At 42.6% G+C, this 27275-nt stretch overlaps 1 protein-coding gene across 1 annotated transcript in view; it reads right to left on the bottom strand.

Annotated features, from left to right (window-relative positions):
• Positions 1-5972: 5972 nt before the first annotated feature.
• The window catches only part of SLC30A7 (solute carrier family 30 member 7), a 97352-nt gene continuing 76049 nt past the window's right edge, over positions 5973-27275 (bottom strand). The window contains exons 9-11 of the mRNA XM_085885748.1: positions 11366-11456; positions 9581-9730; positions 5973-9466 (exon numbers count right to left, since the gene is read on the bottom strand). Of these exons, the coding sequence (XP_085741874.1) occupies positions 9419-9466; positions 9581-9730; positions 11366-11456 (289 nt within the window). The 3' untranslated portion in view covers positions 5973-9418. The remainder of the gene's footprint in view (positions 9467-9580; positions 9731-11365; positions 11457-27275) is intronic.

Here is a 27275-nt window from a genome sequence, read left to right on the forward strand (position 1 = left end):
TTCCCTCCCCTTGCGCCGCCTTCACATTCCCTCCCCTCACGCCACCTTCCCATTCCCTCCCCTCACGCCGCCTTCCCATTCCCTCCCCTCACGCTGCCTTCGCATTCCCTCCCCTCGCGCCGCCTTCGCATTCCCTCCCCTCGCACCGCCTTCACATTCCCTCCCCTACCGCCTCCTTCGCATTCTCTCCCCTTGCGCAGCAGTCCCATTCCCTCCACTCACGCTTCCCACACCCTCCCCTGCCTTACCCCCCCATGCACTGCCTTCCTCCCACATGCGCTACCTCCCCCCCCATGCGCTGCCTTCCCCCCTCCATGCGCTGCCTCTCCCCACCCAGGCACTGCCTCCCCCCGCCCATGCGCTGCCTTCTCCCCCCCTCGCACTGCCTCCCCCCCGCCCATGCGCTGCCTTCTCCGCCCCCCCTCGCACTGCCTTCCATTGCCTTTTCTCATGCTATCCTCCTCCACCATACAGCTTTCCAGAGGTCAAGGAGAGGAAAGAGTATCAAAGGATGTGCCAATTGCCGAAATGATTATTTTTTTTTTTTTTAGCAGTCGGAACTGCTGCTCAGATCAATTCAGTTTTCATAAAGCGATGAATTGCCAGATCATGGCAGGATAGCCAAGAAGTATGCATACTCACTCTAGGCTGTCTCGCCTGGGTTTGTATCCCGACTCAGCTTTGAATTGTCATCCCGGTGTTTCACAGGCAGGGTGATTCATCGATGTGTCTGCCTTCTCGAAGATGGACGTTCAGCTGGGCGTCACATCTGCTGGAATGTCCCCCCTCCACCTCTCACCCTGTTTGTGCGGAGATAAAAACCGCCCAAACGCACGCGTTGATGAGCACTGCCTGGATACACCCGAAGACGAACACCGCCCAGACATAACCACTGTCCGGATATGTCCAGAGACAGATATAGACATAGAGAGAGACAAGAGAGAGGTGGGGGTAGTGGAGTTAGCAGAAAGAAGATGTTATGCTTAAGGGGTGGAGAACATTAAGGAAAATAGTTAAGTTCGCTACGGCTCACTTCCCACAGCCCCTCCTAAATTATTTCATCAGCTAATTCGGTGTGAGTCGTTAAGTTTAAGGCTAGAATGGTAACACCTACATTGAACTTTGCAGAAGATACAGTTACGGGGGAGGGGGGTGGGAGCAGGACGTGAGGAGGGGAAGGGTGGGAGCAGGGGGAGGGGTTCGAGCACTCTATGCACGGGTAAATTTGGCCTTCTTTCCTTCTCTTTCTCACCAAAAAATTTTGGCAAACACGATGACTGATCAGCAAAGCAATGGGTAGGCTCTGCAAGTGTCCTGTAAAACTCTTTCGGTCCTGTCTGCCCATTCTGTAGAAAAACATCTGCGTTTTTTCTGTCCTTCATTATCATTCTTAAACATCTCTTTCAGATCTTCTCATCACTTGCCTCATGGATAAAGTCCTATCTTCTTCAGCCACTTCTCAAAGCTGAGTCGAGATCGGCCCATAATCAATCCAGTCGCCCTATGCGTTGAAGTCTCTCTTGTCCTTGATTCGGTATTCGAGATGAGGCCTCACAATTCCTGTATTGGTATCTTCAAAGTACAAGATATCTGCCAGTAATTCACTTCTGGTGAAGCTCACAAATCCAAGCTCACTGCTCACCAAACTCACCTCCACTCATTTGCTCCGCTTATCTCTGTGGAACCAACCTTGTCAATCTCTTCATTTTGCCCTCCATTCTCTTGCTTCTTGTGTCCAACTGTAGCACCGATGCCCCACTACCAGGATTATCTTTGTACCCTCCATTGTCTCGCTCTTACATGAACCTTGAATGTGCATCCAAAACTCACCTGACAAAAATGAGAACAGTACTCAGAGCAATGGCGAATTAAGTAGATTAAACCATCTAACTTCGGACAATGGTGAGAATCTTGGGCAGATCCAAATCTAAACACAGGGAAAAGGTTACGTGGGAATGACAACATCCACTGTGGGAAATAATATAAACAATAACAATTATAAGAATCCCTGCAGTGATGTTGCAAAAAGGTAAAAACATAAATGCCTGCATATACACGTTCACCTGCACAGTTGAATTCCATAGGTATATGGTCCAATTCCATCACTTTTCTATTTTTGATAGACATTAAAGTGGGAAAAATAATCAATTTGATCAGATGGGCAGGTGAGCACTGGGGTCTGAGAACTTACCTCATGATGTTGTGCTGACTCCAGATTTGAAACTAACTTGATGGACTGAACTTTGTTTCCATCAGGTCCGTGCTTCAAACTCAATCAAAGTTACACTAACAGAAATGGTGTCAGTAGTGGGATATTTTCCAAAATGGAAGGGGGTGTTGAGAAATGAAAATACTATGTATTTTCGCACAGTTAAGAATTATACACTCAGATTAAGTTGAGCAGATACAGATGATGAATCTGGACAACATTTGAACTGTCTAATCCAAGTTCGATCCCCCAATTAGCTGGGACTTCACACAAACTGCAGTTCTCATACTGTGTGAATGGGCGTGCTGCATCCTGGAGTAGAGGAAGCTGTTTTTACCTCCACTACCGAAGGTGGATGGGGCTTATGTTTTACCCCTACGTTTGTCTGTGAGCAGGATATCTCAAAACGTTATTGACGGATTTGCACGAAACCTGGTGGACAGGTTGGGTGTGTGACAAGATGACAAGCTGATTTTATTTTGGTGACGGTCTGGATGCGGATCCAGCTTATCAATGGGATACAAAACGTAAACTGTTTAGCCTGGCGGAGGTCTGCAATCCACGGAGTGCGTTCTAGTTCTTTTTCTGCATTTATGTTGTGGACAGTGAAGGCACCAATGTATCTTTTGACAAGAGAAAGCCGTAACTGAGTACAAATATCATAACACTACCTGGGTTTTGGATGCGGCTCAGAGAATGATGGGCCAAATCAAAACAGTCTACAGAATGCTCACATCATGTGGTAGAAAGTATGTCACAACAACATCTGAAGGAGCCCCTTTCAATATAATCCTTACCTTTTGCTGGTGTCAAGTCAGGATTAGATGTGGATCGATATAATTTCAATGTGGAGATGAAACGGCACCTTTTTTAATGAAAGAATGATTATTTTCCACCACAATGTAAATAGAAAGTCGACCTTTAACAGGAAAGATTGTGTGTGTGTATGTGTATGTGTATGTGTATGTGTGTGTGTGTGTGTGTGTGTGTGTGTGTGTGTGTGTGTGTGTGTGTGTGTGTGTGTGTGTGTGTGTGTGTGTGTGTGTGTGTGTGTGTGTGTGTGAGAGAGAAATTGGTGTTGCAGGTCCTCCACGAACCTTCGACCCAGCAGCAAAAGCATTTTCTGCCAAAATGAATGTTTTTTCAGAGAAGAAACAATCATTTTACTGCACAGTAATGCAGCTATTTTGCATGTATGTTGCTGAAATAGCACCCCCCTGGTGGTGTGTGCTAACCCAAAGGTGGATGGGAATCTGAATCTTGGATTAAATTGTAAAGCTATACAGTGGGGTGAAAAATCAACTCAAATCAATTCCAAGCTTTCTCAAATCACGATTTCAAACACAAATCTATCATAATATTGAAAATATGTATCCACAGTCTTTAATTACCTCCACCACCAAAGGTGAACAGTGGTTATGTTTTCACCCCTGTTTGTTTGTGAGCAGGATATCTCAAAAGGTTAAGGATGGATTCTGCCCAAACTTGGACAGGTTGGGTGTGCGTGACAAGAACAAATCGATTAGATTTTGGTGATGATATGGATCCTGTTCCAATAATTTTTTTAATTGATTCGTCACCATTGAGAGATGGGGCCAAATGTGATATATAGCATGATATTTCAAAAAGTTGTGCACGGATTATGACGAAACTTGATGGATGAGTTGGGTAGGTGACGAGAACAAGCCGATTAGGTTCCGGTTCAGGTCTGCATGCAGATCCGGCTTATCAATGGGATACAAAACATAAACTGTTCAGCCTGGTGGTGGTATGCACGCTACCGAATGCCATTCCAGTTAATGACCGGCACTTTGTCTTAACAGAAGAAATGAAGGGGCAATAAATTTGAGATAAATTTATGGGAGCAGTCCGACTGCTCTGGAATGCATTACAACACTGTTTGGGAAAGATTGACTCAAACATAATCCATAAACTAATTAAATGAATCCCAAATGGAGTTGTGGCAGTTCTCAAGGCAATAGGGGGATCACACTGATGTAGACAGATTTGATTTTTTCCTATTATACCAAGTGTTGTTATATCCTGACGAGTTCATGGAAATCCCTTGAAAAGTGCTTTTGGTTTCATATTACAATTTTTATTTTGTTATCACGCCTCAATTAATAAACTTCGTACTATCATCAATCTTTTGTACCCCACTGTACGCACACACAAAATAATTATCCCGTCCCCCACACAGTGGGCGATGGGGTTTTGCAATCACGTCTGTGTGTCTGTCCGGGTGGTAGTTTTTGTTTTTTTAACCACTTGTGCTTTTGTCATCAAATTTTCAACAAAGCTTTCTTCTGAGAATGTGGAGAAGACAATTAATAATTCGGTTAAAGGTCAGGGTCACAGAAGATTGTCAATTTTCATCCAAATGACTTGAAATTTTACGAATAATTTGAGCTTTTGTACGCCATAACATCTTTTCCCATTTGAGCTTTTGTTATCCACTTTTCAACAAAGCTTTATTATTAGAATATGGAGAAGATAAATTAATAATTTGGTCATAAGGTCAAAGATACCATTTAGCATAAGGAAGAAGAAGTCCAAATACAAAGCAGACAGGCTTTGCATTTTTAGATGCTTTCTAGTTTAATTTGAAACCAATTAAATTATGCAACTATCACAGAACATGGTTATATGAGCTGTTTGAGAAAAACTACTTATAAGCAAGTACCTGTCATCGATGGGCCTTTCAGCTGGTATTTCCAATTTGTACACATTTCAGAAAGCCAAGTAGTTTCCGCATGAACTTAACCTTGGAGTTCACTAACGTTGTCTTTGTACCTGGAGTGTACAGATCAATGTACTGGTCTTTCCTCAACCAAAATAAGAACACTTTTGAACGTGTCATTTTGTCAAATGGCACATTCAAAAGTGTTCATATTTTGAAGCCACGAAAAAAAAAAAACAATACAAGCCACGAAACTGAGTTCCCTCGATTTTTTGTGAAGAGTGGATCTCCCCTCGCTAACAAAAATGAAGCAAAGAAAGGAAAACCTTCTCATACCTCGTAGGTACTTTATAGGTTTACCAAGTAAGTTTGTATCTTGGTCGATTTTTTTGAAGATTTGTGTTGGAGTGTCCGTGTCATCCTTACGTAAAAAGTCCTACTGACTTCCTGATATGTAAAATTGTATTACGTGTGAAAAAAGTGAAAATGAAAATTTAAGCACCCTATCACAATAAGAGTTCTCTGTCAAGCTGCACAGAATTCTGGAATCCTTCCAGCATTGCTTCTGTGTTGACCCATTTGATATTCCCAACTGAGCAAAAAAGCCTACTTTTCGGAGATCATAGATTCAAATCCCATCACTGTTTATTTGTACTTTGTTTATTTGTGTCCTTTAAATTCTTGTAAATGTGCAATGATCTCCAAAGTTCTTAGCCTTCATGTTAATTATATACAAGTTCCTCCAGGAGCTAAAATGCTGTGGAAAACAATAACAGAAAGGTTGTAATGCATGGTCCAGATTCCTCTCACCAGGTTTCAAACAAGATAAATATGTGAATGTCAGTTCCAGACTTTGCAACGCAGGCCAGATGGCAGGCACCAACGTGTGACGGATGACAGCGATTGGTGAAGCAGACTTGTAGAAGAAGCATCTGCAGAGCTACAGGATGAAAGGGTGATGGGAGTTTGAAGATCATCATTTCCTTACGTTGATTTGGGATTCTTGTTATGCTCAGTGAGTTATGCTCACCAAAGGTCACATGCCATGGACCCAGGAATTAAAGATAAGCTGGATCTCAGAAGCAAGATAAAAGGCACTTTATTAACCCTCCACATTACATGATCAAAAGTGGAATACGAATGTTGTGGAGAATCAAAAATGACATTGAAATCGGAAAACCAGACCCTTCCAATCCCCGTATGATCCAATCTTCAACTTAACATTTCAAAGGGCAGTGAAAAGTCCTGAATTAGAATTTGTTAATGATAAAAAAAGATTGTTGTTCCAGCCATGTTTATTTGCAATGAAGAAGATTTGGAATTTCCTGTCGTTGTGCTTGCACTGAACGATAGCAAAAATAATTAAAGTTAATGTTGCATCTCTACGATGTTGATTCAGATGGCGGTGTGGGGAATTATTTTCTCATACTCCAGAAACTAATAAATATGCCTCGATCTTCATTCTGCAAATTCTCATGATATCTGAGGGGTTGCTCATCAGACTTCATGGGGAATGCAAAATAGACGTTTGTCTGGGATGTAACAATAGTTTTGTGCATTACACTCGTACATTGAAGATCGTTCCGATTACAAACAAAACACTGCGTACGGTATGACCACTATTTTCACATTTGATGGTGTCACTTGACCAGTTATAGACCAAGTCCATGTCCCAAAGCTCCAGAAAAGAAAAAAATATTCATTCACTGTCATCCAAAGGCATACACATCTGTACATGGCCCATGAAGAAGAACAGCCACTCCTTCAGCATCCTCAGACGCTTGGGCCTCCCGAGGCAGTATTTCATTGGCACAATCCTGGATGGGTTGCACGCTGATGCAGGATACTTGAATGGATACCACATTCTTCTCAGAAAGATGGTACTCATTTTGCTGACCTCAGAAGAATGACAGGATGAGTCAACCCACCCGGTATTACGTTAACGGTACGACAGGCGCTCAAACTCAGGATCCGAAGATCTCAAGCCAGCCACCTTAATCATTAAGCCAACACAATGCTTCATGGTCCATGGCACAAGTGGGGAAAAAATGGGTGGCAAAGAGAATAAACCAAATAAAGTGTTTTTCAGCACCCTGGCCTATATTTGACATATAAATAATCCACACTTTGAAGATAGGTACTAACTTCGCAGTCTGTAGTTATAAACGACAAGGTAATTATGAAGAAATTATTTTGCATCAATAAACTGTTTCATTTCTGGGGAAGAGGGCAGTCATTACATTTGGGCTGGAGACATCTTGTATGTGTGCATGACTTCAGTACATCTCAAGTGTTGTTTGTTGAGGGTAAGAAATCTTGAAGTGTTGCCCATGAGGGGCTGGGGCATTGTCTGTCTTAAATGTACTGTATCGAGGTGAAAGGGTCTCATCTTTTCCCTCTGTAAATTAAATAAAAACCACTGGTAAAGTTTCAACGGTTAGAGGGCGAAGGATGACAACGGTTGACAAGGTAACTCTGCATGAAAGACTATAGGCTTCAGGCCTCCTTGGATGCACCACTTTAGTTTAATGAAGAACCTTTCCATGATACTCATTTCTCGTTGCAAAGGTTTCCATTGCGTGATCAAGAGAAAGGTCTGAGCAGAGTGTTGGCACTTTCTGCATGAATACAAAGGTGATGCTGAGCAACACATTGAATGCGTAATATAGGCAGAGCAGGAAGCGAGAAATGCTTGGTTGGTTTCACAGAAAAGCCACAAGCGAAGTACACCAAGATGACAACACACGAGGCGAGTTGTGCGAGCACGAAAACATCAAGGGTGACTGGTGAGGAAGCCATAACAAAATCAACTTCTTTCAGAGCTACAGAAAAAAAAGCCACAAGGGACATAAAGTCCCGCTTGAAGTGTACTCAACATCTAAGTAAAGTAAGTTAAAAAACAGAAAACTCGGGCTGAGCCACAAAAAGTGTCACGAGATGACGTCACATCTCTGCAGACACCAGGGAATAATATGCTCCTATTTCCCCGCTGTCTATCACCAGCACGTGGGAGATCGGGATTGGTGAATGACCTCAGGATGGTCACTGCCCAGGTCATGTTTGAGTGCATATGTGGTGCCTTTCAAGGGAGATAGGTTGCCATCCTTTGTTTTTCTTCCCCTGGAGCTGTGGCGAATCATGTCCTTTGTGTACTAAAATTATTGATTTGTTGAGGAACGAAGTGCACCCTGTGTATTGAGTCATTTTGTCAAGCAAGCAATCAGGTTCATTTGGGATTCCTGGAGGGTTAAACTTATTGAGACAAAGACACTGTGCATACACTTGTAGCTTTGGTTAAGGATGAATCCTTTATGACATTAGCATCTCAAGGAGATGGGGATGGGCCAGGCATCTGCCTGGGGGATGGCCAGACTGAGGCCCCGTACCGACAGAAAGCGGACGCAGTGACTCGCTGCATGCTCCCATATCTGACCTGACCTGAAACTTATTGTCATCTTGATTTATAACCAGCATGGGATTAGCTCCCACGGTGGTTATAGATCAATATCACAAGCTAGTGACAACCACTCAGTGTGGGCTCATGAGAAGCAGTTTTAGTTTGGCCATCATTGACGTCTCGGCTTAAGTGCACAATGGTAACTGCCCGGGTGTCGTTGCATTCTGTTCAGAGGTTGTCGGCCACACAATAGTTTTCGGATACGAGTTCCTGCATCTGACTTGTTATGCAGAGCTGGTGAGAATATGACCTTTGGAGATACATCCCACCAATGCCTCATTGAAATTGTACAGCACCCCACTTCCAGTGATTGGCAGACAGCAGCTGCATCACATTTTGTGCATGTAGAAAAGATTAGATGCTGGTCTGATCAATGGAACACATCATCAATCCAGGCAAATCTCAGTCTCCCCTTGTTGCTCCAGGGATCATTCAGCAAACACTTATTTCCATGGTCAGCCACTGAAAGAGGTTCAGTCTCTTGAACTTCTAAGCCTCAAATCAGCCAAGACCTGGCCATATAGGAAAGCTGGCCTCAAAAAGCAGCCACAGACTCGGCATTCCCCGTCATTCAAGGCCTTTCCTTGAAAAATCAGAGCTGCTCACAGTTTATAAGGCCTTCATCCATAACGTAATGGAAGCACCAACAGGCTGGCACTACAGTTTCACATCTGTTTTTCCTGGATTTGATGGAATATAAAGGCCTCTCCTGTTCTTTCCCACTCTTCCCTCCAGGGCTTCAAGTTGGAGGTACACCACCATCTCATCTCATTCCCCATCCTTACCCAGCATCTTAATTATCCCCATTAACCCTTCTTAGAGTAACTATCTCCCTTGCAGGTTACATTTTTTCCTCTCTTCTTTTCATCCTGTTGGTTCATTGCCTTACTTGGTGTTCAACTGTTGCCGCCATTGTAATTGGTTGAGTTCATATCCTCCGTCACCTCGCTTTTCTATGAGCTTCGATCTTGTAAAGGAAAAAAAAAAAGTCTCCAACTTTGTTTCACTAACATGGTCTCTTCTCTACAAAATATACATTTGCCCAGGTAGGATCTCACACGGCTGCATCATCTCACACAGCTGTAGAGTCGATCTGCACGTACAACTGGCAAACTCCGATCTGCAAGAAAAATTGAGGAAGATGTAAGTGCCACGAGTCCATCGCATGCACATGCAAGCACGACACATAATGAATCCGTCTGCTGGGCGACACATGTTATGTGTACGTCTTTACCTGAGCAAAAATGCTGTGCGTTTGGCTGAGTAGCCATCGGGCATCAGCATCGGGGGAAACGAGAAGACGCAGCGTGCCCACATGCACACCTGTGCAGAGTGTCCATACATGCGATTCATGCAGCGTGTACACACCTTGCAGTGACTGCACCTGTTCCACACATGTAGCAAAGTCGTCAGAGACCTGTTATGGACTCTCAGGATCCCAAAGCACCTTTCAAAAAAAAGAGTACAGCCATTATATGCTAGTACCAGAGTTAAATTTCTGGCTCAAATTTGTGGTGGGGCAAGAATGCAGTGGCGGGGGGGGGGGGGGTTGCAACAGCAGCATAGTCATATCTCTTTGAATGCTGCAAAACAGCAGGCAGCTCTTGCATTTGTGAAATCGTTCTCCAAAGTGCATTACCATGGACGACCACCCCCCAAAAAGGCAATGCATCATGGTCACATGGACTTTCAGAAGTTCAGGCGAGCACCAATCCCAGACAGTACTGTTTCTGCCTCAAGAAAAGGATTAAGACAAGTCTGCAGAGAATCTTGCAGTGATCATATGTGATCAACACAAGTCCTTCCAATTTTACCAACATCAGTTTACAGCAGAAATTATTTTGCCAACCCAAGTCGTAAAAACAAAACAAGCAAGAAATTAACTGCAAAAACCCCAACCAACACGATTCCATGTATCGCTTTCCTAAGTTGTAAATTTGTTGTACAGGCCACTCTCTGTTCTTGCCATCGGCAATGCTTGCTTAACGACAATATCCAAATCACAGCAAAATTCCGAGAAAGAGAGAAAATATTCCAGGGGGTGGGGGGGGGTGGTGTTTGTTATGTTCAAGACAACATTTCAAGCTTCAGCCATAGATGCATGTTTGTGCCTTCACATGTCCTCAACAAGACAAGAAAGTGTAATAAAAAATGATTGTTCACAATTTTTTATGTTCACATCCAGGAGTTACATCAATTAACATCACGTATTGCTCCAGGTCTTGTAAGAATGTTGTACTCTTCAAAGACTATCACTTCCTCACCTCGAAACTCTTACTGCAGTCCCTCCCCTCTTCCCCTTCATCATTTCTTGGTTCCCCTCATGCGTGTTATGCCTAGCCTGTCCTGTACTTCAGCAATGTTTTCTTTTGACCATTTCCTTTCCTCCGTTTCCTTACAAATCCTCCTATTTTGGCCTTGCAGAAGCCTCGCACCATTTCCCTCACCGAGCTGTCTGGGCTGCTTGACAAATTGCAGCAATTAGGGCGTTTAAGAATCCCCTCATGAGGAATGGAGACGAGGTATTTTGCTCCTCAGCAATGACAAAAGAATTAAAAATGAATGCGTTTGGTGCTCATTATTTACCACCTCCCAACCAGCCCACCTCCAACCTGAATTATATCCAGTCAGACAGCTTAAAAAGGGAGTACACGAGATGGCGACAACAAAAGAGGAATTCCACAATAAATATGTTTTCAATTAAACTCTCTCTCTATCAAGTGCAACCTGTGGCTGCTGGTTGAATCATTGGTTGGGACACGGCTATGCCGCTGATGCAGTGTCCCCCTTACCAGTACACTGGTACTCATTTTGCCGACCTCATAAGGATGACAGGCTGAGTCAACCTCCTGGTGTATTTTAATTCAGCGGCCAACGGGGCTTGAACTCGGACCCTAAGATCCCAAGCCGCCACCCTAACCACGAAGCCAACACCAGCCTTTTCAATTAAATTACTTGAAGAGATACTCAGGAGAACCTCTGTCATCACAACACGCAGAATAACTTTTGTCTGCCTTACCCGCTGGAGGCAGAGTGGGAGCTGAGAGTCTAGTTCATGGGGAGTGCGCTGCATAAGGATGTGGATGGAGTCACGCAACAACGGCACAACACTGTAGGATTAGGGAAGGAGGGTGGAAAAAGGGGGGTTTGGAGTAGCAGGAGGAGGATGAGGAGGAGGCAGTAACAGGAAAATAAATAAACAACCACATTGCATTAACAAGCACAAAAAAATTCCCTTGCTCATGTATACAAAGTAAACTACAGAGATCACAGAACATGTTAACCCCACGCAGTGTTCAGGTGTATACTTCAATTCAAATAAGATAATGATTTTAAAGATCGTTAAAAAAAAAATTCTGAAAGTTTAGCGTTATTGATAGTCTCATCCACCACCCTATTTAACACGTTTTGAAAGTGTGAAAAAGGTGCTGCGTTCTGCAGTGTTCAAGTATATCAATCAATTTAAATAAAATTAAAGATTTTAAAAGTCTTATCAATAAATGAAGTCCAGAAGTTCATCGCCAATGACGTAGTGTCTATTACACCACCCTATCAAACACATTACACGAGTTATTCCGTGCCTGTTGTTTGTGTCCTTTATGACGTCCTTAAAAACAGTAAGTTTCCTGTTTCTAATGATTTTCAATTTTGTTTGACTGCCAGGCAGGCAGACAGAGTAAAATTATTATCTCATTCCTCTCTACGCACGTGTGATCGGGACAAATTCAGAGTGAACGTTCTGTTCAATGGCAAGTTTGTTTTTCCGATTCACGTTGAAAATATAACATTCCATTCAACTCAAGTTGTTGCACGATCATAGAATGACGTTCATGAACCCATTGCTTGACCACGCTTTTCGCTTCGAGTGCGTGTGGTGATTAATGTTTTGTTTTGCTGTACAATGAGCATGCCAGTCTCAGAAGCCAATGCAATCCCACAGAATGTGCTTTGTTTTATCAAGTTCATATTTTAAGATGTTCATATGCTCTTTTAGAAACTAAGACACAAAGCTGTACACAGCAGTGGATTGGATGGTGGTGGGTCCCTTTTATTTATTTATTTATTTAGACTGCTTTGCATTGTTGTTTGGGAAAAGCTAAGTGGATATCATCACATTACTGGGAAATATGTGAAGAGACCAGTGGCATGCTTACTTCAATAACAACCTGACTTGGTTTTAACATCAAGGTCAGCACAAACATTTTGTTAAAATATTAAAACATCTGCCATAAGCATAATTTCCTCAACGATGGAAAGAAATGAGAGACGGTGTGCAAATGAAGAGGGTGTTTATTTTATAGACGGGAAGTACCGATGTCTGGGCGTGATCGCTTTCGAAAAAGTGCAAGTATTATCAACAACAATGTCCGACACTAACCGATGCAAGGTAAACTATGGGGATGTGGTAAAATAACAGATTATAGAGTGCAATCTGACTTTCCTCTTCCTATCCCAATGAAATTGAAGCTGATAAATCCTTAAGGGTTTTCGTTTTCCCATCTCCAACACGTAAATGGGTGCTTGCTTTGCTGCTTGATGTTGCCCACAATCAATAGCTCTTCTCACAGTAGTGACTTATTAGGTACAGCAGAATTTTATGTTTCATTTTCTGGCACAGTCCAGTTCGCAGCTACTATGCCTACTTTGTGGAATCCTTTCAAATTATGAAAATATTTTGTAGTTGTGGAGCTTCCCACTATAAAGTGCAGTAGATTTGTGTTTAAACCAATTTTAAGGAAGGCTGTCTGAACAGAATAAGAAGAAGAAGGGAGGGGGCCTGTCAGTAAGGTGGGTACCATCCAGTAAGATCACAAAAATATTTTACTATCTATTGGTTGTGTAGCATTGTAGCATTCTCTACAATGTATGTGTTGCCTTAGCCACCAACCGCTGATCGGTTCATGCTTCTACAAGTTGAGTCGAAGCCAGGTTGTGGAGAAGGCGATGAAAAGATTTCTGTCCTATATTCTCACTGAAATGACTTGTGGAGGTGATACCGCTCCCTGGCATTGAGGTACTGCCACAGGTATCACACAAATCAGAACTTTTTTGTATTAGCTTTGGTTAAGCTTTTGACTTGACGTGTTGGTACTTATGTCATGTTCATGCAAGCAATGACCCCCCCCCCCCCACTCCACACCTGCTACCCTCCCTAACACCAACTGTTGTGGGACACACACAGTGATGAAAAACAAAATTGGACAACATAACTAATGTCGATGTAAAGACAACATTCGCTTTTAAACCAAAGTTCCAGTATATGGAAGACAGTGAAGAGGAGTCTTGTTTAGCAGTCTCAACTATAAACTTGAAACAACCGATTCACACAAAACAATTTTAAATGTTGGAGATGGTCAATTGTTGTATCACTTTCCTTTTTAGCTGTTTGAGATTGTTAGTTCCCAACAACACCGCAGAGGTGTTCGAACAAAACACACATACATTCGAGGTGTGTGCGTCTCTGACAATTCTGTGCTGGTGGAGCACTTTAAAACTTTTCTCCACAAATAGCTAAAACCAACATTCAAAATTAACGATGGTATGTCTGGCAGAGTCCCAGGCCTGGAATGAATCTAACTGTGGATACACATGGTCCCAGATAGATGACAGATTTGTGACTCTCATAAAGCTTTACGAATGTGGTTGCAGTAAGTGCAACCGTACATCAAGTGTACATCAATAAAATCATCAAGTACGAATGCATACATCAAGTCATCTTGTATTGCAAGAAGCTTTGACATGAATAGTAGAAGCAGGGACGACATGATGCAGTGGACAGTTTTGGAGTATTAACACAGCAGGAATGAGGGGTTATTGTCGATATGGGCTGAAGTAGTCAGTACAGTGAGAGAGAGGGGGGGTGAGAGAGAGGGGGGGGTGAGAGAGGGGGGGAGAGGGAGACACAGACACAGACAGAGAGAGACACAGAGACAGAGACAGAGACAGAGACAGAGACAGAGACAGAGACAGAGACAGAGACAGAGACAGAGACAGAGACAGAGACAGAGACAGAGACAGAGACAGAGACAGAGACAGAGACAGAGAAAGAGACAGAGACAGAGACAGAGACAGAGACAGAGACAGAGACAGAGACAGAGACAGAGACAGAGACAGAGACAGAGACAGAGACAGAGACAGAGACAGAGACAGAGACAGAGACAGAGACAGAGACAGAGACAGAGACAGAGACAGAGACAGAGACAGAGACAGAGAGAGAGAGAGAGAGAGAGAGAGAGAGAGAGAGAGAGAGAGAGAGAGAGAGAGAGAGAGAGAGAGAGAGAGATTGAAAACCTCATTTACGACATTCAGGCACACACAGTACAATACATATTTACGATAATACAGAATTCGACTGAAAAAAAAACTCACAGTTTAAGGAATTATAAAGTCATTCGAAGTTTTGAATTCTTCACAAAACATTTGCGATGCACCATTTTCTCTCAAAAAGTTTAACATTTTGATTGCTCACAAAGGAATCAAATTCCAACCTTAGTCATCTTGAGCCAAAGCGTTTAAAAATAGAGATAACATCTGATCTGTGACCATTGTCTATTTTAATCTTCCTCGATTTGTAGATTGCATATTTTGCAACAGCACCCAGAAAATTTAAAACAACACCCACTACACATCTCAACATGTAGGTTTAAAGGGTACACCAAAAATAAACATGTGTAAACTAAAGGAAAAGGATAATTGGTGAAAAAGATCATCAAGTAAAAGAAAAAGAGAAGTTCGTCTGCAACACTTCACATAAGCATGAAACAAGTCCTCCTTCTGATCACAGAAAGGACATATTGTTGCGGAGCTGGGTGAAGGCTGCATGCACAGCCGCTACGTGGAGCAGTAGGGTCGACTCTACCGAACACCCGGAATCTAGATCGTACCTTTTGGAAAACTCCGAGGGTACGGGTCCCTTACAGGACTGTGAATCGTCAATAAATCAACCACGTGGTACAGGGTTATTTGCCAAACTTCAAAATACCAAGAGGCCCACGTGGCAAACTACCGAGTATTCACACCCTCGACGGAACTCAAACGGGACGAGTCGTTTCCGTGCTCGACCCATGCGTAACTCGAGCGCGTGGTTACCGAAGTCCCGTCGGTCCAGATGCACACCACTACGGCAAGAACGACCCTCTTTAATTCCCCAACACACACCGTGTTAAACGAATGGAGAAAACACAAAAACGAGCTGAAACATTTAAGAGGGGATTTATTTATAATGGGGGGGGGGGAGCAGGGGGAGCACGCAAGGAGCAGAGTTATCCGATTATAAGAATGAAATGCAGTGTACAAGCAAAAGCACTTAACAGTTTCTACTTACAGACGGGCCCACAAACAGACGCACACCAAAAATAAACGGACCCAAAATGGTCTTTATTATCCCTTCAGCTCGTAGGGAAGTCGAGCTGAGGGACGAGAATGTGGCTGGCTACCTGACCGCGTTCGCGCAGCTCGACGTCCGTACCTTTTCGGAGCACCAGTCGGCAAAGAACGGACCAGGGCAGCCGAATCCAGCGGCGGCGAGACGAAGTGAGGGATCGCTGCGACGAGCCCAGAGCCAGTGACGAGATGAGGGCAGAGAGCCAGACCACGCCAGCGACGATATGAGGGCAGAGAGCCAGATTATGCCAGCGACGAGATGAGGACAGAGCCAGAGCACGCGCTCGAACAGACGGGGCGCAGATTGTTTGTTCTCTCTTCCTTTCCCCTTTTCGGGTGCCGTTCGCTCATCGCCCATTGGCCGCAAATGACGCCAAGTCCGCTGATTGGACCGGGGGGGGGCGTGACGGCCGTGGACCGCCCCCCAAACAGGCAGAGGAATATTATCCTGCGTGAGCTGTGCTCATTGGACGACCGCCGGGGAACTCGCTCGCATCTCCCTGATTGGGCAAGAGCGACGTCAGGTCCTCGTGAACTCCGCCCACGTACGTGCTGACACGCACGTAGGCAATAGCGTCGGTGTGAGGAAGCGAGGTGAAGGCGTGTTGTTGTAGTTATCAGGCGTGTAAAAATGTAAAAGAAAACCCTAACTATCAAAATAACTCCGCAGCGCATGAACATTTAATTCCCATTAGACTCGGGACGGGACCCTAACTAGAAACACTCACTTTTTGATATAACCGTTCTATAAGGACCGCTGCCTGTCTGTGTGCACAAGGCTTCCAAATTCGTAACAATATTTCTGTCAGCGAATTATTAATATGGTGAACAAATGTGTTGGAGGGGAGGGCCCAGTGTGCCAACCTCTACTGTATATCCACTAATACACCATGTATGGGTAAGATATACATATGAAGCCAAAGTGGAGTACAGGGAGAACCCAGCCCTAACCGCTCTAACCACAACGCTATTCGTGTTCTTCCAGAATGGGATTTGGTTCCCTTTTGTCGAAGAAGATCACAAATTCCAGTCTTAGTTACAAGATGAAAAAGGAGGGGGGGGGTGGTAAGTTCAATCTCGGACTGAAAAGAAGGAGAAAGGAGTACTTTGATCTCGGGAAAGTTTAACTGGAAATCCTCACTTATACCAACACCTTCCCAGCCAGTATTTAACCGTTTAAACTTCCGGATAACTACACGCACCACTTGGTCCACAGGTTGGACAGATCTAGAACCAACTGCGGATGCTACCACACCAACATATTTCCACTTAACCCCAGATATGTCTCTCAAGTCACACACCTTATCGATTCCTCCTTGGATACATTTTTGAATCAGGGCATTACTATGAGGAATAACAGGGAAAATATTATTGAAAAAAAGGGGTTCTTGAAGGAACATTCTACAATTATATGCCTCAAGCAGCCAATGGACATAAAACCCTTTCCAAATGTCCAGTAAACTACTATAGAACTTAGAAAGATAAACAAAATTTACGTGTTCGAGATCCATTTTAAAAAATGATGCCAACCATATTTCAGTTTACCAGGTTGTTGCAGGAGAAAAAACACAAAAGGTCGCCAGAGTAGCTGTTCAGTGAACAGCAGCTTCTGCAGAGACTGCAATCGAAAGGCCACCATCTGACCAAAGATATTGATAACACCTTGGCCATCCTCCCTTCAGGGACAGTACATTATCTCAGGTTGTAGCCAATGGTATCCACCTCCAAAAGAAATTTACCAGCATTCACTGAATAGCCATAATAATTAGTGCAGCAGATAATCATAACAATTGTGCAAATTATGACGAAAGCATGAAATTTTTACCAGTGTTAGTACACACCATAAGCTTCATTTTCAGATCGGGAAGCAAGTCAGATTTGACCTCTGAGGATAGCGAGAGGTCAATGACTTCAATTACATTGAAATTGTCATTTTTTCACGATTCTGGTGCAATTTGTCTGTTTTGGGAATCATTAAAAAGGTATGTTGCCATGTGTTGGTCCCTTTATCTTCTGGAGAGCCTTTATACATAATCACAGGATGCAACCATGACTGAACAAGTGCTTTAAATGAGGTCAGTGACCTCAGAAAACAAATGTATTGAAATACACATTTTGGTTATTGTGGTGTCCAGAACAGCTTGCATGAAATCGTGTTGTAAGATCATCTGTGCAACCTTAATTTTCAATGTGCACCGAACATAGTCTATAAGCTTAAAGTACAGTGAGGTCAGTTACCTCAGACACATGTATAGTACATACCGGTACATGTAATACACACATTATCCATATAGACGCATAAATATAAAGGTGTCTGATTGCATCCAACAGTCTCCCGAACATGCACATAATGCAGTGCACTTAAGTGCAGCCTTGGTGCACTTGCAACGGCCGGTACATCCCTTCTTGCAGCCGCAGTGGATCAGTTCGTGGCAAGATTTTGATGCCTCTGGCAGTGTCGTCCAAAGAGGCTGCCACCCAGAGGCCTCCTTTGTCCAGCCCCAGTCAGATGGGATTGGTAACTCTGGATTCAGGACCAGAGTTTGGTTCCAGCAGTTGCCCTGGAGAGATGCACGCTTGATGTGCTGCTGGAGTGCTGCCTGCGTTGGGAGAATGTTTTCTAGAGCCCGAGACTTGTGTGCGAAGAGCTGTTTCCTAGCATCATTCACTTCCATGGTGTCACGGTGCGGTCATACATCAGCACAACGAAGTGCTCCAGCAGTGACATTGACTCCTCACTGACATCACTTGGCATGCGTAAGAGTTCTTCAAAGGCATCAGTCACCTGTGGGAACACTTTCCAAATCTCCCAGGCAGTCTTCTTCCCTCTACCAGCGAAAGAAGACACAGTGTCGCACCCTGTGAGGGCATGGAAGATGGGGAGAGTAGCACATTGTCTTGGGTTCATGGCGGCAGCCAGTTGGTGAACAGCTATGTACCGGAAGCTGGATCCAGTACCAAGAGCTATCCACAGCTTGTCAGGATTGATGTTGTTGAATGAAGCCACAGCCAGTACCACAACATCAGTATCCACAGTGCATATGGCCACTTTCCTGATCCCCTTCTGCACAGCATCTACCACATGTCGAAGCAGGCGAGTGTCCGCCTCCTCGTGTGAACATGGGGCGATGCTGGTCAAGTCGGACTCGGCAGGAGAGCACAGGACCTCAGTTCCACATGTTGCATACATTTCCTTGCCATCTGCTATTGGAAGACGAATGGCCTCTCATGACAGGAAACCAAAGAGCTCAGTCTTGTTTTCATCCACACGAAGGAAGTCCTTCCAGTTCTTAGGCATGATGGTAGAGGGATATGTTGAGGTAATTGACCTCTCACTGTCCTCAGAGGTCAAATCTAGACATCTGTAAATAAGTACCAACACTGTGTGGAATATGTAGACACTTCTATTGGAACACAAATGCATGGTTTGCACATCATAAACATGTTTACCATTAACGAATGAAGCCAAACATCAATATTTTGATATTGTTAGGTCATTGACCTCTCACTGCCCTCAGAGGTCAAAGCCAGACACCTGTAAATAATTACCAACGCTGTGTGGAATATGTAGACACTTGTATTGGAACACAAATGCATGGTTTGTACATCATAAACATGTTTACCTTTAACCAATGATGCAAAACATCAATATTTTGATACTTTGAGGTCATTGACCTCTCACGGTCCTCAGAGGTCAAATCTGCCTTACCTCCCGATCTGAAAATGAAGCTTATGGCATGTACTAACACTGGTAGAAATTTCATGCTTTAGTCATAATTTGCACAATTCTTATGATACGAGAGATTATCAGCTGTACTAAATTACTTGATTTGATGGCTGCAGAGCAGTGATTCTGTGCCACAATTTTGTTGCAATCAAATTATTGATGACAAGAGTACGACCTTAATATGAAAGGGACTTCAACAGTCCTTCCCACGTTTTCAATCTGTACTTAATTTGTTCCAAAACTCCTTCCCAATTTTTCATCTCCATCTCATGATTGCCAAGGTACACTCCAAGATATTTAACTCCGTCTGTTCTCCAGACTAAGTTCTGTGGGAGTGATGGTGGAAATGCAGAAGACGTCACTTTTTCTGCACCATAATGCTGTACTTTTATTCCAATTTATTCCACCAGAGGAGGCCGCAAAGAAATTTCTCAGGCAACGCTGTAAAGCAGAGACATCGTTTGTACTTTTAATTAAAACACAGACATCATCAGCATACGCCGTCTGCACAAATCTTGCTCCTTCTATACTTCTCATTCCCTGAGGTATTTGCTGTCGAATGGATAGCAGGAGTGGCTCAAATGCAATTATATATAAAAGACCAGAAAGAGGGCAACCTTGTCGGATACCCTGTTGAAACGGAAAGGGAGAAAATAACCTATTATTAACTTTCAACATACAATGAGTATTGGCATATCGGAGTTTTACATAAGAGATGAAGGTTTCACCAAAACCCATTCCCTTCAAAACAGAAAAAAAGTATTTGTGATCAACACAATCAAAAGCCTTAGCTTGATCAAGAAAGTCATCCAAAATCATCACACAGGTGCTTAATGCACGAAATAATATCTCTTACCAAAAATATATTGTCATGGATAGATCTTCCAGGCACACAATAAGTTTGGTCTGGATGTATAAGAAAACTGATAATAGTTTTCATGCGATTTGCAAGCACTTTAGAGAGAATTTTATAATCAACACATGGAGAAGATACCGGTCGCCAGTTCTAAAACCAGTTGATGGTTTCCAGATTTTGGCAGTAAACATACGACCGCTCTTCTGCAGGACACTGGAAGTTCTCCATCACGTATGCTTTCATCAAGAACGCCGAATAAATCAGGTCCCACAAATGTTCCAAAAAGTCTTACAGAATTCCCCTGGCAAGCCATCTATTCCAGAGGCCTTCCCATCTTTCAGGCTCCTCACAGCTGCTTCAAGTTCTTTTGCCGAAACTGGGGAGTCAAGCACATGTTGTTCATGCTCCTTGACATTCGGGAGCCCAGCAATTAATTCTTGCATCACCTCATTGTCCACATTCTGAGGAGAATACAAGTTAGAAAAGAAATTCCTCAGTGTGCACCTGATTGCTCGCCGAGAGGTTACCGGGGACCCATTGGGAGTGAGTCAACTGAATTTATTGTGACCTTTTAAGAACGGTCTCTAATTTAAAGAACTCCTTGTTTGGCATATCCAATGTTAAATAGCTCATTCGCATTATTACCAAGGTACTTATGCTTGTTGCCGTACCATCTCCTATAGCAACGCTTTTTTAGCCCACACAGTTGGTCATGTATGTTTTTCTCAACCTCATCATTGTTCTGTTGTAGGAATACTATTTCCCGTTTTAGCCGATCAATCGATATTGACTGCCTTTTTGGGTACTTTATAAACTAAACTGCATTGTTGGCAAAAAAGTTTTTATTTGGGTTTTTGCAATATCCCACCACAACTGGAGACTATCAAAATGACATCGAGAAGTCCGAATTTTCTCCCACACGACTCGAAAGTCATCATTGAAACCTTTGTCTTGTAAGAGAAGAGTATTGAACGACCAATAAGCACTACCACAGGGTGGGAAAGGTAATTTAAAGGACATTGATATTAGACTGTGATCAGTAAACGCAGTCGGCACAATTTGGGTAGAAGACCCAACATTTAACATTGGCTTATTTACATAAAACCTATCAAGCCTTGCCATTGACATAATACCATCATTACATCTACACAATGTGTAACAATGCAAGAGTGGGTGTTGCGACCTCCACCCATCCTTAAAACAGAAATTTTTGATGGTGTCTTCGAACACTTTCGTGGAGGCAGCATGCGGTTCATGGACATTCCGATCGATTGAAGGACAAATTGTACAGTTAAAATCTCCCGCAATACAAACAAAAGCAGTTGCATCCAAAGTTTTTACATCGTCCCGTAATGTGGAAAAGAAGATTTTTCTCTCCATGGGGTCACTTGGTGCATATACATTAATGATAACAATCTTTTGAGTGTTATGAAGAAATTCTATTTATATCAGATGCCCTTTATGGATTTCTTTGAAGGAAACCTGGTGAGCACACAACCTGTGACTTCGGCAGATGGCAACACCGGCTCAAGGTGTAGGAAACCCGCTTTACCACCACCGCCCTTTGAATAGTTTCGCTCAATCAGCTACCCGAGTATTCATAGCATGAGTTTCTTGTAATATAACAATATCAGCTTTTGCTTTCTTTATTGATTAAAGGGTTTGTAATTTTCATAAGGTGGAACTTCCCCCATTTATATTCAAAGATATAATATTTAATTCTGTTATTGGTTGTTTTGTGGAATGAAATTACTTTCCTCATTTAGTTCCTTATTTGCCTTTGTGACAGCTTTGCTTATGTCAGTGGTTCTTAACCTTTTTATGAGCTTGTACCCCTTGAGCTTTCATAATATTTCCCCCTACCCCCTGTCTAAAAATTTCTTGTTTAATAGTTATTTTATTATTATTATTATTGGAATTTAAGTACTATACAGTATTGAATTTGACACCATATATCGTACCCCCTGCTTTGATGCTTCGTACCCCCGGTTAAGAACCACTGCCTTATGTGCTGAAATTCAGGTTCCTTGAGGTCCTTCCCTTGCAGCAAAGGCTTTACAGCTGCAATGAAAGCCAGAATATTGGGAAAATGATCTTTGATTTGCACATTGCGTTGTCTTAAGGTTTCTTTCAAAAACCTAACAATATTTTCTTGAACCACTTCAGTGCTCATCTTCCTCTTGAGGTGCATTCAAAGCTTCTCCCAAAGTGGAAGGAAGGTCATCAGCCATTACAACCGGTTCATCATGGCCACTTAATTGTGTTTCAGCAGCTAGCTTTGCTTCTGTGCTGCCTGCTCCATCACCATCTACCTGAGGTTCCTCATCCTCATTCTCCTCAAGCGGGAGGGTGGAGACATTGCCATTAATATCACCATCAATGATGATTTTACTTTTGCAAGTTTGATCTCTGCTTACAGCAATCTCTGTTTTTCATCATGAACAGGTGGCATGATCTCAGCTCTACTTTCACCATTTTGCTCACTGTCAACATCATTGGGAGTATTTTCTACTTGTACCACTAACACCTTACTGCCCTTATCCTCCTTTCCAATGTTTATAAAGGACCTTTTCAAAGGTTTCCGTCAACCTATATCCATAATTATTTCCTCTGCAGGCTGTGATTCCCCTTCTGTGTCGTTTACACAACCCACAGGTACATTGGCTGACTCATCGTTGACACGATTAACCGCCATACTTGTTATCTCATTGTTTATACTGTGCCTATGAACTTTATCAGCACCATTCTTAACTGTACCCGGGCGTTTTGCTGTTTTGAACACGAGAGAGACGTTTCACTGCGTCACACCATCTTTTAAAACAGCATAGCAAACCCGTCTAAACGTTTCGATGTGTTTAAGCTTTCCATCCATGATACGCATGGAAGATTTAATAATTCTCGACACCACAGTACCGTACTGACCGAGTTTTTGGAGAATTTCTTCCTCAGACAGCGTCGGTAAAACATTGGACAACAAAATCTTTGATGCCGGAGTGTCCCACGATGAAACAGGAACATACTGGTCATCAGCCAGAACGAGTCCATTCTGCACAACAATGTATGCGAGTTGGACTTTCGAGACGAAAACTACGATCTTGTGGTTCATTTGAGACGCCGCCTGAATGTTCTCACAACCGATCAGTTCACCAATTGCGAGGAGAGCTTCCTCCAGCGACCCTTCCGGTGGTACGAAGCACATGCCGTTGTTGTCTGTTAACACCTCGTCGGTGTTGTAAGCGGCAGCACCTCGCCGATCTTTACTAGCCATTTTACTAATAAAGAGAAAATAAGCCAAAAAAGCCCAAGTAAAGAGCAAAAAGAAGGAATTAAAAACCTTAATAGTAACTATGCGGGAAACCCACTGTTCCATTAGCACTAACCACCTTAAGTAGTTAGCGCAAAACCACGCCGCACTATCTCTTTCTCTCTCTCTTGCTCAAATAGATAAGACAAACCAAGAAGAAAATGGGTAAAGAGAAAAAAAACAACGAAACAAAAACAAAGCGTTAGACCGTAAGAAGAGAAAAAGGAGAAAGCAACACATGCTCCACACGTACCCCCAGAGGCTGAGCAACAGCACCCTGCGATTGCATGTGCATGCCAAAGTAGGGGGGCTGGGGGAGGGGAGACAGACAGACAGAGAGAGAGAGAGAGACAGAGATGCACGCACGCACGCACGCACACACACACACACACAGCAAGTTGGGTTTTCAGTTGCATTCATGGGGTAGTTTGTCAATCGAAGGCAGTGGTTTCCATTACACAGAAATCTGTTGATGCCTCACCTTGATTATTGAGTATGCTTTTGGTCGCCATGTAAGGAAGGCCGGAGCTGCCAAAGAAGGCGTTAAATGCAGAGCTATCAAAATGATTCCAATGTCACATCAGCTAAGCTATGAGGAGAAACTGAGAGTGCCAGGTGTTTTACACATGTTATAAATAGGGTGAGTATAAGGAAATCTCAAAGAGGTGTTTAAAGGTCCCATGACACTCAAAACTTTCTGGTTATTTATATATTAACTTGACCTTCCTAGTAAAGAAATCACCCATGTTTCTTTTTTAAAATAAAAAATGGGATAATTCGACAAATATTTCGAACATTTCTGGTGCTTTTCACAACTTGCTATGCCCCGCCCCTTAAAAAAGTTGACTTCAGCGAACCGCAGCCTTCACGTCATCTGCAGAACGCGACTCGCACAGAGTGGATTGACTAGATGCCGCGCGCCGTATAAAGTACATACAAATGCATTGTGCACATGTGTTTGCTATCTCACTGATCGTCTTAATTCCTGTGATTGTTTCACAGAAAAGAAATTCTGCTTCTGAGCCGTGTATGCACAACAATCACGAGGCAATTATTTATCCCGTTACTACCTTGTCGTAGTTGTGTACAAATCCAATAGATGTATGCACAATAAAGGGCTATACCATGTCCACAAAATATAAAATGTGACTGTTGAACCTTTCCATTAAAAAAGAAACTTACAGGGACATACAAGTAAAATACCAAAGATTAATATTGCATCATTTCAAGGCGCAAGGAGATAACTTTAAAATCAAACAATGTGAAAAACCTGCACCCACATTTTGCAGCTTATTGAATTGTTCGTTGAAACCATCCTGCTGGGATAGGTACGATTCCACATACATGCAAGCCAGGCATGGCTGCACTCGACATACATGGGTTTATTCTAAAGTGAAGGTACTGCTTCCATTGGCTTGCTATTCATTAACATTTAGCCAAAATGCTGAAATAAATGAACAGGGAAAAATATGTTAGCACAACTATGAAAGACAAATTTATCTGTCCTATTACACGGCCTCATAGCCTCGGGACTCTTACGTATTGACTTATAGATTGTGTGCATGCTAATACAAGTTACTTGTCAACTCTAGAGTCTATACTCGTCCGATAAATCCGTCGTCCGTCCGACTATTCCGATAAATCTGATGTGCTGTAGCTTTCTTTTATTATTCACTTTTCTTCATTGTTTTCGACTGGCGCTAGATGACGACAGTAGGAATAAAATAAATAAAAATGCAACAGAACGTCAGATTTATCGGACTACTCTAGACAATTGTGTCACAAGGTGTGTTCTGCACACAAGTTTTCATTGTATCCGGACAGCGAGATTGCTTCGTTTTATGCGCAGAGAGATACGGCCGATGACATGAGCTGGCCTTACGATTCATTCGCCGCGGTGCAACATGTCCGCTGCGCTCGTCACGTCACCTCACTAAAATATTTCTGATATCGAGCAGTATGCAAGTGGAATTTACATTATTGAATTACGAATAGGATTTAGTCGAACCAGTTGTTATTGCCAAGTCTTCCTTCGATGTCCTCCCAATCATCATGAATGCCGGGAATTTCATTGCCATTTTCCTCTGCTTGTCCTGCTTCGGGCTCGAACTGGTAAGGCCGTATTTCATTTTGAGCTGCCTCAACTTCACCTCCCACGACTACGTTATCCGACAATTCTCCATCTGATTCAGACCAAAATCCTTCATTTCTCTCACACTCACTGTCGTTACCAGACAAATGAAAGTCCATGTCATCCATTATGCAAAACCAAATGTTCGATTTTTTTAAAGCAGAAATGAACGAAGCGATTGAGTCGACCAATCGAATGTGGAAACACACAGGAAGCCAATAGAATCACGTAGACCACCAACCCGAGTAATTTACGTGCAACCTTTGTCATCCTGCAGTTGACGTCATGTGGGTTACTCCACTTTCAGTAGATTTCGTCAGAAATTTTAAGGGCGTTCCCGAAGAGGTTTGTTTTTTTAATTTTATATTTTGCAGCACGAGTATTGTGAAAAAACATTGTCAGATCTGAAATCACGATGAAAAACTCCTTGAGGACATATGTATATATATATATATATATATATATATATATATATATATATATATATATATATATATATATATATATATATATATATATATATATATATATATATGCAATTTCAGTACTTTTGGGTGTCATGGGACCTTTAAGACAATGAAGGGTATTGATAAAGGATGAAGGAAATTTTTTTTTATCCCAGCATGGACAAAAACAGGACTTAGGGGTGGGGAGAAGAGGAAAGTCAGGACAGAAGCGAGGCTGAGGTATTACATACAGGGTGTTGCAAATATCTGGAAAGGTCGATTGCAGCAGGGACCCAAGATAGGTTTCTAATAGAAGTGAGGACTTCAGGTAAGTTCGTTTAAACAATGAGGATAGAGGAGTACAAGGATGCAGGCCAAACTGGTAGGTTGACTGTCATTGCATGTGCATGATCATGTTATACTGACAGTAGATATTTTGATTCTTATAGATGTGGGTCTTGTTTAGCATGAACCTGTCTTCTGTGATAATTTAACTTACACCCACCCAATTGAACTCCACCACCCTCCTTTCCAAAATAAACAAAAACGAATTAAAAAAAAAAAGAAATAATAATAATAATAATACTAAATAATGTTTTGAATACATTTATGAAAAACAAATATACAACTCCCAACCCCGATCGCACTCCCCAAAATATTTGTGAAGGACAGCGTCTTGTCTGTTTATGTACCTCTTCGTTCTTTGCCTTCCTTCACCATGTTTCCTAAATTATCCCTATTCTACCAAACTGTGGCATAATGGTTAGAGTGTTCCCTCCGAGTCTGGGAGGTCGGTGGGTTCAAACCTCGGCCAAGTCACACTAAAGACTTTATTAAATAAATAAATAAATAAATAAAAAACAAACAAGAGTACGTGCTTTTTCCTTGTTTGACGCTCATCATCTAAAAGGATAGAGCAAGGACAAATAATGCTGGGAAGGTAATAGCAAACCACCCAGCATCACCCTTGCCAAGAAACTGCTTCGGCAGCACCAACGCTCTGTAAAGACTCAGAGTATGGTACATCAGAATCAAATCTAATCCTGACCCTCTCCATATCTATTTCCTTCCACCTGTTTCTC

Source organism: Eptatretus burgeri, chromosome 6 (assembly GCF_056783735.1).
Source record: "Eptatretus burgeri isolate ZD-2024b chromosome 6, Ebu_testis_v1, whole genome shotgun sequence".
Lineage (NCBI taxonomy): Eukaryota > Metazoa > Chordata > Myxini > Myxiniformes > Myxinidae > Eptatretus > Eptatretus burgeri.